Source organism: Rhineura floridana, chromosome 6 (genome assembly GCF_030035675.1).
Source record: "Rhineura floridana isolate rRhiFlo1 chromosome 6, rRhiFlo1.hap2, whole genome shotgun sequence".
NCBI lineage: Eukaryota > Metazoa > Chordata > Lepidosauria > Squamata > Rhineuridae > Rhineura > Rhineura floridana.
In genome coordinates, this window is record NC_084485.1 from 151,189,335 (window position 1) to 151,204,854 (window position 15,520).

The 15,520-nt window shown below is 39.9% G+C and overlaps 1 protein-coding gene and 1 non-coding gene across 4 annotated transcripts in view; both read right to left on the reverse strand.

Annotated features, from left to right (window-relative positions):
- Positions 1-15,520, reverse strand: part of ANKRD45 (ankyrin repeat domain 45) — a 36,678-nt gene that overhangs the window by 14,235 nt on the left and 6,923 nt on the right. For all 3 annotated transcript variants that reach the window (XM_061634095.1, XM_061634093.1, XM_061634094.1), the window contains exon 4: positions 1,733-1,827. In XM_061634095.1, coding sequence (XP_061490079.1) covers positions 1,733-1,827 — 95 coding nt within the window. The remainder of the gene's footprint in view (positions 1-1,732; positions 1,828-15,520) is intronic.
- Positions 14,455-14,526, reverse strand: TRNAE-UUC (transfer RNA glutamic acid (anticodon UUC)). Its single transcript has one exon. It is a non-coding gene; the product is annotated as a tRNA-Glu (tRNA).

Sequence of the window (15,520 nt, forward strand, 5' to 3'; positions counted from 1 at the left end):
TGCTACTCATATATCCAAATTGGACTCTCAGCGGGAACATAACAGAAGAATAATCCCTACGCACTGAACCTGGGTGCTGACCCAAGGATTACATGTAAGTGACCTACTTTAAATACTAAAAAAAAGAGTTGTCATATGGAGGCGAAGTTGTTTTACATAGTAAAGGTGTAAATACACCTAAATACTGTTAGGACAGTTGGCAGCCATTCCTTTGTCAGGCAGATTGCATATTAATAGACCAGGAAGTTTGGTACATGTTTCCTCATTGGCAGTGAATTATTAAAAAATAATTGGGAGAGGGTTTTTTGCCAGGTTTCCTTGGGTGCTAGTCTTACTGAGAGTAGACCAGTTACGTTAATTCAGTGCTAGTCTTGCTGAGAGTAGACCAGTTATGTTAATATATCTTATTTTAGGTTCATTAATTTTGATGGGTTTACTCTGAGTAGACTTAAGTGAATACAACCCCTTATCTTATGACTGATATACTTTTATTTCTATAGTGGTGAGACTATACATGTTCATTTTATTCCCAATGCATTTTATTGTTTTCAAATAAGTGGGAATATATACATGTGCGTCTAATTTCACATCTCAAATGCTGCCTAATGTTGCACAGCAAGAAATACACACTCAGCAAAAGAATTGCTACATGTTATACATGCACTTTAAACATCACCCTTACTTTGTTCTTAATTAGGCTACTCTCAACAACAACAGCTGCTCAATGTTTGAGGACTAAAATTCTTGAAGAGGCAGTACTACATTTTTAGGACAGATTATCTCCAGGCCTGTAAAGAACCTTTTTTTAAAAACAATGTTAATATTTTGTTATTTTAATTTTTGTGCACTGTATTCTTTTCTGATGTGTATTTTGTATTTGTGATTGTTTATTTATTTTTGTGAGCCGCCTTGAGGGCCTTTTGGCCAAAAGGTGACATAGAAATAGAATGAATAAATAAATAATAATAACTGGAATATTTTGAATGAGAGAGCTATGAGGTTTGGAAAGTGACATATCCCACCCTCCCATTGAAGCAGAGGTGTGTGTCTAAATTGTGGGTACAAAGGAACAAAAGAAGCTGTTTTGGAATACACAGGAACAGAATGAGAAGTGGGGGGGGGGAGACAGACATCCCTTTGGGTGTGAGGCCGGTGGGTCTGGTTTTAGGAAAACAGCTTCATGGGCTAAATGAGGCCCCCAGCTGGGCCTATCTAGGCCCATGGGCCAAAGGTTCCCCACTGCTGTGATCAGTGATAGCAGGGCTGTTGCCTAGTAGCAGTACACACTCCTTGCCTCTGCTTTACTTGCATAGTTGTAAATAAGCAGATGTTACAAAAAGAACCCTAAGTGCCCAATGGTCTCTTGTACAGAAGAATCCAAAACCTGGGTAGCGCTGCTACTAGAACTGCTCATCACTCGGAAAAGTGGGGAGTGCACAACAATACATATTTATGATCCAATTATCAGACATTGCCCTCTGCTTGTGCAAGAAAAGTCATTTGCTAATAATCAGTCTTACTTAGAGAGCCTCTCTCTCCCTTATAACATTCTTCTTGAATTAGTCCCTAAGCTCACTGTTGAAGGGGTTAGTTTGACATTTAAACTGTGACTATTACCAGCAACTTCAGAGCTTCTTAATGATCCTATAGAAGGATTGCTATGTTCACATTGAGCATACCACTGAACACTAATGTTTTATATAATACTAGCGAGATTTATTCTGCACTATACCTTATCTTCTTTATTAAGCCTTCCCTGAACTTTCTCAGGATCAGTGACGGTTGCCTGGATTTGGGAGATAAAGTTTCGTAAGTTTTGCTTGGCTTCTAGAGAGAGAGAGAGAGAGAGAGAGAGAGAGAGAGAGAGAGAGAGAGAGAGAGAGAACGGTTAAGAACCCCAGGTAAGTATTTGTATGACTATAAACTAAAGGTATTGTGAAAGGTAAAAATGACCATTAACTCAGTACCAATAAGCTTCTGTCTAAATCTGCACATTTTATAAGGTACCTCTAGATTCTCATTTGCCAGTCAACTATCACAGTGCACATGTAATGCGAGAAGCTGGTAATGTATACTGTCAAATGTTAGCACATTCCTGTTCGCAACAGCAAATTTAGGGAAGCAAAGGCATGGTAAAATTCTCATTATGTGAGTAGACAGTACTGATGACTATCTACTCACGGCATTGTATGCTCAATAGCATGTGACCAAAGAATACATTATTAGAATCCCCTCCCCCCTTTTTTTTAATGCTTCAGAATAATTTCTTGTTTCTGTTTCCATTTTAGGCTATTTATATTTTTGCAACATTATTGCGCTCAAGACAAACCTACATTTCTTCTGTATAACTGTTTTATAGTTTTTCACACTAAAATACAGTCCCTTTTTATAATTCTAAGACTGCCAAAGTATAACTTTACTAACTTATATAGACCCCCATCTATTTTCTCCTTTGGACAGAGATCTAGTCACTTCTTGGCAGGTATTAATCGTACACTACAGGGCAACACTGTCCTTTCTCATACAAACTTATCTCTAAGTCAGGAGTGGGTCAACTTTTTCAGGCAGAAGGCCACATTCCTTCATGGGCAACCTTGGGGGGCGGGGTGGGAGGGGATGTATACCAGTGATAGGCATGGCCAGAAGAAAAATATTGAGTGGAGCAACAGATGTGACTCTTGCCTTTATACAGAAGACTACATTAAAGTCATGCAAAATCCACAGGTTTCTATACACACATTCTATTCAGAGAAGAGGCATTATCGCAATTCAAGGACACATTCCAGCCAGTCAATAGCACTCAAGGGAGTGGTGGAGTAGAGCCAGTGATGGGTGTGGCCTGTGAAGGGGTGTAGCCTGGAGAGAGTTCCAAGGGCCAGACAGACCTGGAGAACTGTATTTTGCCCTGGGGCATGTTCTAAGTCTTCTGTCTAGTTTGAAATGGTAACTGAGTTCCTTTCTATTTGTTCTAAACCTTATGTGTTATGATATTATGCCCCAAATCTGAAAGAGACCCATTTCCATATAAAGACATACCTTGTAACCTCTGGCTACCTATGGATATGAGGTGCAAAGACAAGACACATCAAACAGTAAAGGGAAATGCACTAGGGACAGGAGGCCTCATAGTACAATTCCTGAACGCTCTCCAATCCTCCCCCATAAGCACCCCATGAAGTACAGGGCACTGAAACACAGATACCTACAGTGGCACTTTCAAATGATCATAACTAGCTTAATAAGCCAAGATGTAAATAAGGCTCATCCCCCACATGCAACTGCTTCCCTTTTCCTTTCATGTGAGTGAGTGAACAAACCAGGAAGTCTTCTGTTAGCTATAGTTTCCTGTTATGTCTGAATTGGGAAGCCATGGTTAACGACTCTGGAGCAAACCAGGATATGAAGTCATGGTTTGAAGCTGGCTTCATATTCTGACTTGCTCTGAAGCCATTAACCATAGTTCTGCAGTTTGGATGAGCAAAGCTGCTGCTTGTAGAGGCGTGAGGCTCATTAAGCCAAAATATAGCCGAATGCAGCCAGTGTCTCCCCACCGCTCACCTTGAAGCCCTGGTTCATGCTTGTAGAATTTGGGGGGGGGATATTAAGAGTGGAATTACTTTTTTACATTAAAATGCCAATTTTCTGTAATATTATTAAATCTCATTGTGTCAAAACCCAGTACACTGGTTCAGTGGTTCCCAACCTGGGGGCCGGGACGCCCGCGAAGTAATAAAGAGGAGGCCGTGAACAGTAAAGAAATGAATTATTTATTATTATTTTTAAAAAGTCTTCACTCCTTCTACACTGTCTGCTTTCCACTGCCGCTGCAGATGACACCTCCCCCTTGCTCCAAACGAGAGGGGAGGCCTTTTGCTGAAGCACCAGAGCATCTTTCAGGCGCACTAAGGGCAGGCATCTGCCTATAAAATACATGGCAGATGCCAAAGGAGGCTGAGGGTGGGGCTACTAGGAAGAAGAGGGGATTACTATCACTGATTCCTGTCTCCTTGCACTGCCGCTACTGGCAACACCTTACTTAGAATGAGAGGAGAGGGCTTCTTGTGAAGCAAAAAGAAGCAAGCCTGCAAAGAAAGGCTGCTTTCCCCCTTTCTTCCTGGCAGCCAGCCTGCCTCCCTGGGGGGAGGGAGTCACAAAAAATTTCAGCTTATAAAAGGGGTCCCGTGCTCATAAAGGTTGGGAACCACTGCACTAGTTCTTTAATGCTTAACAAAATTGAATGATACTATGGTAATGTCTTTAACAGCCAAAAAAAAAGCGAACCACATTTCATAAACTTCCATTCTAGACCATTATCTTTTGTTAGCTGAACTGTGAGATGCCTTATCCATAATATATATATATATAATGCTTTCAGTAATTAAAGTATGCATTTCCATACATAATATATAGGGTTATTATCTAAAATTAATTCAAAAGTAGTAACATTTTAAATGCTTTTATGTAACTACATTGGCCGACATGATGTCTGCCTGATTCTGCTTTGAAAATCAGGCTGCACAACGGGGCTTCCAGTTTCTCTGCTCCCCACTACAGTCTCCAAAATCTGTTCTGTACAGTTCCCCAACCCTGTGGGTTTTCAGAGTGCACAGGGGTTGCAGAGAGGAGGAGAGGAACAAGAATCCCTGTTGCACAAACAGATGCCCACTCATGCTACGTTGGATCTCACTCATTAGCAACAACATTTACATTACTGTTCTTCAACCTTGGGTCCCTAGATGTTCTTGTTCTATAATCCCATCATCCCCAGCCAGTTTAGCCACTGGTCAAGGGATCGTAAGAATGGTAGTCCAATCATTTCTGGGGACCCAAAGTTGAAGAACACTGATTTGCATGATTCCTAGCCTAAGACTCCCCTCCCCTCGCAGTTGCATTCATCCTCTAAAAATCACAAGTGAACTATACTAAAAAATGCTTCTTATATTTACCTCATCTGACAAATAGAAAGTAAGCTTTTTAAAATAGTTTTAGAAAATGTCAATTATGTGTACTAAGAAAAGGGTTGTTGGGAAAAGCTTTGCAATCATGACATCATAGAAGCTTTCATATAAAGGTCAGGAGCCCCTTTATGACATCACAGAACCTTTCCTCAGCTGATGGGCTGATTATACTTCCTGCATTCAAGTCTTTCCAGTAATCAAGCTGGGAGCTTGGTAATGATGGAAAATTTTATTTGATTAGAATTCTTTTTTGTGATAATCAGTATGAACTTAAACGGTAGTTTGCTGCAATTCCTATGCAAGGAACATCAACTTATGGGGGACATTTCCAACTGAAAATTTCACAAAATGTTTTCTCAAAGTTCTGGTCAGGTTATTTTCCTTTGGACAGTCTTCTTGTTTCAAGATGTTCTTGGTTTTTGTGAACGACCAGCTTGGACAAGAGTTGCTTGGGAAATGACTCCACGGGATCTGGAAGAACTGGTGGCTAAAGAGCAATCTAACTGTCTTCATGACTCAATGTGTCAAGTACGCCATTGTTTTTCTGGCATGGGACTATCCAAAGGTTGTCTAGAAGTTGTATATGCTAGTTGTAAAGTGGCATTTTTAATAATTGGAAGTTTATCTATACGCTACCTGTTACTCAAACTGAAACTGACAAAAACCACAAAGGTAAGATAATGAAAGGGATGGTCCACTCACTCTCAATTGGACCACTGTCTTCCCCCGCAGCTTTAATTTCCTACCCCTAACTTAAAATTCCAATGTATTAGAAATATATACACACACAAACCATAGAAGTACTTTCTAAGTAACACATAATACCCAAGACAATTTGGGCATAGCTACACTATAAACATACTGGTTTTTATTTCACATGATTATCCCTACCGAGTCCTGGGAATTCTGCTAGGGTTCCTTACCCCTCACAGAACTACAATTTGCCTAGTTCTCTGCAAGGACAAAACCAACTATAGTCTGGTATCTAGACATGCCCTTATATGTACTTTGCACCCCAAAATCTAAATTATGACCAACTGAATTCAAACCTTGGACTGTCTAACTACAGTACAGTAGCTATATTTGTGCCTAATTTAGATTTTGGGTGGAACATAGTCTGATTTGAGTACCTCAGACTCCGGTTGATGTACATTTCCAATAGAGGCTGCCACTCTGAGTAAAATGGTGCCAAGTAAGGAATACTTACCTCTGTTTTAAAGAATCAAGCGACCTCTCAATCAGCCCTAATGCTCTCAGGGAACAGCAGACATAGGCCCAATTTGCAAATAACCATGATGCCAAAGGTGAGGAGTAGCAGATGTTGAGTTTTTTTATGCTAAGGGTCAAATTCAGGACAGCAATCTAAGGCCAGAAGTGAGGGCAGAGCAGAGAGAGGGGGAAATTTTCAGGTACAGTGAAAAGCTGGGGCCAGGGATGATACTAGGCCCTGGGAGAGAATCGGAAGTAGAGTTAACAAGGTTTAAGGAAGGTGGAATTGACAGAGTGAAACCATCACTCATCAGAATCTGATGATGTAGCAGGATCAAAATACAGCTTTATCATAAGTATAAATAAAATAAGTAATTAATAGAGAAGAAATTAGGCATTTTTCCAGTGTCTCTCAGTTTATATAATTGCTTCGAGGCAGAAGTAAGGTTAGGATAAAAGCACTGCCTGTAGGGCTTGAAAATCAATTAGGTACTTACAGCAATAAAGGACCCAAGTTCAAGATTTGCATCTTGCAGTGCTTAAGGTTGCCACCCTGTTTACTGACCTTGGTCATACGTTTTTAAGAATAGCTAAGCACTAAGAAACTGAGCACCTTCCCTATCACTTTTAGCTATGTGCCACAAAAAGCATACCCTGCTCCTATTAAAAGACATCAAGGTAACGTAAGAAGAGCCTGCTGGATCAGGCCAGTGGCCCATACAGTCTAGCACCCTGTTTTCACAGTGGCCAAACAGATGCCTATGGGAAGCTTGCAAGCAGGACCCAAGTGCACCAGCGCTCCCCTCCCTTGCAGTTTCCAACAACTGGTGTTCAGAAGCATACTGTCTCCAACTGTAGAGGCAGAGAATAGCCATCATGAACTGTCATGAACTGACAGTCTTATCCTCCATGTTCCTCCTGTTCCAAATATTGTCAAGCTTTGTGTTGGACTTCAGAATACCACTAAGAACCAAGCATCCTTTGCTTTAATAAGATGGATTATATTAGTGGGTATCAACATTTGGAGCAATCTTTCCACAAGTAAACATGGGTCAGCAACCTTGTTGCACCAGGAGGGAGGCATATTTCAAATTTGAGAGTGCTGAGGGTGCTAGTCATAAAATGGCAACGGAGGCAGAACATAGCTATCAGGATTAGTAGCCATTGACAGCCTTATCCTCCAAAAAATGTCTAATCTTTTAAAGCCATCTGTGCCTCTTGTGGGAGCAAATTCCATAGTTGAACTATGCGCTGTGTGAAGAAGTACTTTCTGTTGTATGTCCTGAATCTTCCAATGTTCAGCTTCATTGGATATCCATGAGTTTTAACATTATAAGAGAAGGAGAAAAACTTTTCTCTATCCACATTATCCATGCCATGCATAATTTTATACGCTTCTATCATGTCACCTTACACTTGTGTTTTCTCTAAATTAAAAAGTCCCGAATGTTGTAACCTTTCCTCATAGGAGAGTCGTTCCATCTCCTTGATCATTTTGGTTACCCTTTTATGAACAATTTCCAACACTATAACATCCTTTTTGAGGTGAGGCAACCAGAACTATACCCAGTATTCCAAATGCAGTTGCACCACAGATTTGTATTATGATAGCAGCAACAGGGCTGTGGAGTTGGTACGCCAAACCTTCAACTCCGACTCCACCCAAAATTGCTTCCAACTCTGACTCCATGACTCTGACTCCACAGCCCTGATCAGCAGATTTATTTTCAACTTTCCTAATGAACCCTATCACAGAATTTGCCTTATTCACTGCCACATACTGGGTTAGCATCTTCATCAAACTATCCACGACAACCCGAAGGTCTAATTCCTGGTCAGTCACGAATTAGAGAAATTAAGTCAAGAGAAATTAATGAAGATATTAGAGATAAAGTTATCAATGGCTTGGATAATCTTCTGGACTGGAATGACGTGATGGAGCTTGATATAGAGAAAATCTATGGAATTAACTGCAGCCATGTGACAATGGAAAAACTCTCAAGAGATGAGCCAGTGCATTTTGTAAAAAAGAACAGAGATATGACTTTACAACAATATTTCAGCAACTTATTCAGAATTGATGGCAAGAAAATATTTGGGATAGAGGAAATTCCCATCAGACTCTTATTATATGACTATGGCTATGACAGCAAGATTATTATGGAATACTGATAATGGAAGATTGGACACTGAAATTACTGGACTTAACAGGACTATTGAAGATGGAAGATGGAATTAATATGGATAATGGAATAATGGCTATTGAAATTATTGGACCTAACAGATTTTGATGAGATGGATTAATCGATATGTTTATTTGGACTATGGTTATGACAATAAGATTATTATTATTATTAACGAGATGGATTAATCGACATGTTTATTTGGAGAAAAATTGATAGATATATTTCTTAAAGAATTGAAACCTCTCTTTGACTTTTTGTGGAAAGAATAAAGTAATGTTTATGAGATTTGATGATTAATTAAGATAACTACTGGAGGAAAGTGATTTTATAATATAATTTAAGAGACAGGATTGTTATATATTGTAGACCTATAACTGATTTGATCTGCGACAAATGGGAAGTCAACATTTTATTTTTTTGTTTAATCATTTTTGTTTTGTTTTGTTTTTTGTCTTTGAATGTTTTATGATTTTGTTTTGTATGTTTTATGAAAATTTGAATAAAAATTATTGTAAAAAAAAAAAGAGAGAGAGAACTGTCCATTTATTCTTACTCTCCGCTTCCTGTTACTTAATTGGTTCCTGATCTACAAAAGGACCTCTTCTGTTATTCCTGACTGCTAAGCTTACTCAAGAGTGTTTGCTGAGGTACTTTTTGAAAGTCCAAAAACCCTGTGTTAACTGGATCACCTCTTTTGTTTGTTTGTTGACACTCTCAAAGAACTCTTTAATAAATTATTGAGACAGGGACTTCCCAGAAGGATTGCTCCGCCTGTGTCTGCCTCTGAGCTGAGCTCTGTCTCAGAGGAAGCTTTTTTCAGTTTAAAACCAGTCAAGAGGAAACTTTGACTGGTGTAAATGTTCCCCCAGGCAAGGGTGAACCGAAGAGATTATCCACAGAAACTTCGTTGGGCTGTCGGTGGCTGGAATTGACCAGGAACCCCCTGGGAAAGGAAAGTATACCTAGCAGCCGAGGACGGAGTTAGGACTTCCAGCAAGCTGGACTGAAAAAAGCGAGACGTTTATTTTCTTTTTAAATGATCTATAACAGGCGAGCCTTCTTCTGTCTAATCTTATCATTTGGCTTAAATTACTACAGAAAAAGAGATTTGTTTAAGAATCAGCAACTAAGATACCTGGGTGAGTTACACTTTTCTTTTTTATACAAGGAATCGAGGAGGAAAGAAAATCTAAACAACTTATTTTATTTTTTATGGCAAAAAGCTGGCCTGAATTTGGAATTATAAAGATTAAAACGGATGAGGGGCAACTTATCCGATGAGAAACTCTAATTTAGATGATTATTTGATTGATATGTATTTGGGACTATTTTTTCTTGGACTACTTTCTTTGGACGAATCTGCTGTTCGTGTATGTTACTAATTGTTCGGTGCTGTGAACCAAATTTGTTTTGCATTCTTGGACGTGAGGGAGATAAGAATTGTTTTGGTTTTGAAAATTGGAATAAAAATTAATTGAAAAAAAAAAAAGAACTGTGCTGGCCAGATGATGTCAATAAGCCTGGAATATTAACTCTTTTGTTGTTGGAAATAGACTGCCTTTATGTTTGGGAACAGTGTCAACAGGCCTGGAATATTAACTCCCTTATTGCTGGAAAAAGAAGCAAATTACTCTTTGCTTGGGAATTGTGGCTATATTGGAAATTAGAAGGGTTTTTTCTTCGGCTTTAAGAATGACAATCAAAGAAGTGGCAGAGACCCTGGATGTACCCCTGGAAGGGTTTTCCCCTCTGGATATGTTTCAGAAGATAATGGATGAGATTAAGATAACGAAACAAGAACTGGGACAGAGTAGACAAGAGATGGCAACTGAATTTGGTAAAGTGAAACAGGAGCTGAAAGAAATAAAGGATTATATGAGAAAAGAAGCAGATAGAAAACAAGCAATAGAAGATGAAAAACAAATTAAAGGGAAGGAGCAAATTCTGGAGATTGGATCAGATATATCAAATGTGGATTTGGACTTTATGGCAAAAATTAAAGGGAGGATGCAAGTCATGGAGATTGGAACAGATATATCAAGTGTGGAACTGGAAAAATATTTGGAGTTTGTGGATCCTGGAGATAAAGATTACTGTTTGGAATTTGGCGTTGTCCCTGGAGAAATTGATGAAGATATCAGAGATAAAGCTATCAATGTTTCAATGGAATTTCTGGACTGGAATGATTTGATGGAATTTGAAATAGAGAAAATTTATAGAATTAATTCCAGATATGTGACAATGGAAAAACTCTCAAGAGATGTGCTAGTACATTTCGTAAAAAAGAGGAACAGAGATATGACTTTACAACAATATTTCAGCAACACATTCAGAATTGATGGCAAGGAAATAGTTGTGATGAAGGAAATTCCCATCAGACTCTTACTATATGACTATGATTATGACAGCAAGATTATTATGGGTGCAAGGATGGAAGTTGGAAGATGGAATTAACACTGATAATGGAAAAATGGCTATTGAAATTACTGGACCTAGCAGACTTGATGAGATGGATTAATTGACATGTTTATTTGGAGAAAAATCGATGGATATATTTCTCAAGGAGTGGAAACCTCTCTTTGCTTTTTGCGGAAAGAATAAAGTGATGTTAATGAGATTTGATGATTAATTAAGATAACTACTGGAGGAAAGTGATTTTGTAATATATTAAGAGACAGGTTTGTTATATATCATAGACCTATAACTGATCTGCGACAAATCGGAAGTCAACATTTTATTTTATTGTTTAATTTGTTTCTTTTTTGTTTTGTTTTGTGTTTGAAAATTTGAATAAAATTAATGATAAAAATAAATAAATTATTGAGACAGAATTTGCCCTTGCAGAAGCAACACTGGTTCTGCTTCAGCAAGGTTTGTTGTTCTATATGCTTGTTTACTTAATTTTTAACAATACTTTCCACCAGTTTTCCCAGAAGTGATGTTAACCTAACTGGCCTATAATTTCCAGAATCCCCCCTGGATCTCTTTTTAAAAATTGGTGCTACATTGGCAACTTTCCAATCCTCAAGTATGGACCCTGATCTTAGGGAGAAGTTACATGTTTGTTAGAAGATCAGCAATTTCACATTTGAGTTCTTCGAGAATTCTCTGGTGGATGCCATCCGAACCCAGCAATTTGTCGTTTTTTATTTTGTTAGTAAGGCCTAGAACTTTGTCTCTCATCATCACTATTTGCCTCAGTTCCTCAGACTGTCTTCCTGAAAAAGTTAGTTCAAGCACAGGGATCTGCCCTATATCTTCCTCTTAAAAGACATACAAGCAGGCTAAGTAAAAGAGATATCAACTCTGCTTAATTTTTTATTGTTCCTGATGCAAAGTATTACTCTTGTTTTTCTGTTTTTTTCCAGCCTTGTCAGGTAATGATCCAGACACCTGAAGTTCCAATGGTTACAGAAGTGAATGATAAATACACCCACAAGATGGAAAAAATGCTCTACAGATTGGTGGCCAACACTTCCAAGATGATGAAATACATGAACCACTGTTACAAGAAAGAAGTCAAGTATCGTAAATTAAGCAAAAAGAGTAAAGTCAACAAAACTGATGAAGACGAACAGCTCTTCCCAATTTGTCCCCACAACCACAGCTCCAGTGGAGAGACATAATGCACAAAACCTAGAAAACCAGAAACATTCTTCCTTGCCATATTCAGCTCTTCCTTTCATAATCTTTGCAATGATGCTCCTAAGTCAGCAGGATGACAAAGTAAACAATCAAAGTCTTAACATGTTGCCCAACATGTTTGTGAAGAATTTTGTGAAGAATCTTGTGGATGATTGAGGCAAAAGAGGCCCCAAAGAAGGGCTATTAAACATTTTTAAAGGCCTAGCCAAAAATTAAAGACTGTGTTTGGTAGATAATGCTGTGGACCTGCTGTGTTAAGCTACTTCAATTATACACAGTTAGGGTAAACAATACTACATTTGTCTACTAGAGCATTACCTTTTCACAAGGAACAAAAGTGCTATCTTACACCAGTCCATCTCACCAGATTTCATATCCAGCCTTACCATTAAGGCAGCACTACTATGGTAGCAGAAAATAAAAAGGATTTTCCCTTCCCAGTGTTATCCTGATATAGCCTCCACTCAGAAACAGCAGAGAATAAACGGTCAGAAGGCCTGATAGAGAGACAGAAAGGGTCAGGCAACAGGCAAGTGACCAAGAAAAGTACAGGGTGGGTAAGAGATCCAGTGGCTAAGGGTCAAGTTTATGTGAACCGCAACTCACCTATGAGAAAGGTACAGGAAGGCAGGATGTGAAAAAATCCCCCAGCAAAACCTAGCTCAACACATTTGGTTTCCTCTTCAATCTTCCTCCCTTTCTTTGGAACAACCGAGCCTGCAACCCATTGCATGGTAGGCAATGATGCCTTTTGCAGCCTTTGTGGAGTGCATCATAATAGGTAACATCATTAAGAGTTGCAGTGTGTGCATGTAGTGAGAAGAAGGGCTTACTACATGCCACCCAGTTCACACAAACACATGCAGTCCAACTCTTCTTGGGAAGCCAAAACAACAGAAAACTCAAACCAAAGCAATATAGCAAACACAATCAAGAAATGCCATGTAGAAAGTTATCCTTGCTCACCTAAGAACTGAACATGGAATCCTCACCAGGAAGTGTGTTCCCCTCATGGTTAAATGTCTGGACCACAGCATTAATGCTAGATTTTGAGGTATCCTCTGTGCAGTCATTAAGGCAGAGGAGATGCTTAGGATGATTGGCTAGACAGCTTCACTCCCCCATCTCCACACAGCGCATTGTTGGCTTGTCTCCCATACTATAGTGGATGGCCACTGTGAGAACAGAATGCTGGACTAGAAAGGCATTTGGTCTGAATTGGGGGTTAAATGTCAGTGAGGAAAAGGATGGGATTTGACAGTTGGAGTAGCTGGAGGGACAAGTAGTTCCAAAGGAGTTTTTCCCCTGTGTAGGACTGACCTAAGAAAAACTTCTCTGTTTTATTTCTCCTGATTCCATATATACTCTTCTTGTTCATTTTACCTCAGTAAAATGTTATCAGTTTCTTTTCTCTTTGGACTCCATCTGCTTTATTCCAGTCACTCTACTAACAATTGTAGGGTCAAATATTGGCAAGGAATGAGCAGCAGGCAGGGTAGGGATTTGTTTTGTATTGTATTAAAATGTAAAATACATTCTTAAATATTTTTTTAAAGTTTCACTTGATTGTTCACATTTTAAAAATGCATATGTTATATGAAGAAAGCACACATGTTAATGTTTTCACTGAGAAATGAAGGTAGGCTCACATAATGGAGTTCAGATGGTTACATTTTATATATATAAACCTTAACCATCTACACTATGCGGGCACTATTCTTTCATCATTTTTATTTTTTTGTGAGAAACTAGCCTGCTCCCTCTTTCGGTTTTACCTGCCCCCCCAGCCCCAGAAAAATAATTGTGGATGCCCATAAGCCTACCATAATTTCTGAGTGAATTAGATTAATTTGTGCATTTTCTCAACATCTTAAAAAAATAGGTGACTTTATTTTTAAGGAGGTGTTTCATAAATAGGACCTTATTGCTGAAAGGATGTTTTATGTATGAACTAAATGGAAAGTTACTAGACTATTCAAATAACCTGACTTGCAAATTCCCAGCACAAAATAGAAGAAAATAAAAACACTCTAAAAACACAGAATAGCAATACTAACAGCCACACCCCTAGTGTCCATTACAGCCCTGCTGCAGACCCACACCAATCAGAGAGCAGCATTGCAAGGACAATCCTCTCAGCAGGCAGGCATAGTGGCAGCCAAGTCATGGATGACTGCAGGGCAGAGAGACACCACAGGACATTGCCTCCTATAAGAAACAATACAGTTGCTACAATGCCCTCGGAAAGAGCACACTGTAACACTTCAGACAGCTGATAGGTTTGAGGCTGCCACACTTTTGACCACATAACATGGAGGACAGGTAAGCTTGTCCAACATTGTAATATAGGAAGCTCCCTTATACTAAGACCACTGGTCCATCTAGTTCACTATTGTCCACACTGACTGGCAGCAGCTCTCCATGGTTTCAGATAAGGAGCCTCTCCCAGCCTCATCTGGAGATGCCAGGGATTGAACCTGGGACCTTCTGTATGAAAGGCAGATGCTCTACTACTGAGCTACAGCTCCAAAGAGAAGAACCTGACACATACACACACAGTGCACTCAGCATGTGTTGCTATGTCTGTGCCACAGTGAAGCCACACGTGGGATTTATGGAGGCTGGGGATAAGAACAAATTATTGGAGGGGGCACACAGAAAGGAAATACCTGCCCATGGACAGAAAAGAGCCACCCCACATTTTACCCACCATGCACAGTGGCACTAATGCCCATTGTCTATTGGGCATGGCATACTGGGGCTGCTCCATATTCCCCTGACCACCGCATTGCTTATACAGGCTCTCAGTCACAAGGAGTTGCACTGGCTCCTCTGTGGGCCTAAGTGGCCCAGCCTTCACCCACTAGCTGCTTCACTGGTGGATATAGCCGGGCAGGAGGTATAGAACTCAGTCACTGGCAATGGCTTTCTGGGCACTGGCAGAGAAGAAGGGCACTGGTCAGGTCATCTTCTTGACCATCTCACTCCACCCCATCCAACCCTCTGCATCTTGGCAAGCATCCAGGGTGTCAATTTCAGTGTCCTGCACTAGCTCTGATGGGATGTGTCTGGCCAGGAAGGCCTCCTCTGCTGGCAGGTCCTGGGTTACTGCTTTTTTTGATGGCCAAGCACTGGCAATGCAATACCTGGACCTCCTTTTTATCTGTAATTTTAATACATTAATGTGGCAGCCCCATCCTAGGGATGGAGATCTAGGCCTGACACTTGATCTCCCACCTCCTAGACCATGCAGTAGTCTGGGCTGCTGCCCCACTGCTATCTGTAGACCACTGCCATCCTGCACGTGGCGGCAGCCAGCTTGTACAGGCAGGCCTTCTCTTTAGGCCACTAATTTGGCTGCTGAAGAGAACCTGGTGTCCCATGCCTCCCTTGCTACCTTTGAGAAGGGAGCCTTGCTTCTCTCCAGTGGCTCCAATACTGGACATCTTGATGAAGGATGATGGTAGTGTTGACACCACATAGAGTTAAATATGTGCACTGTGCATCATGTCACAGCAGCAT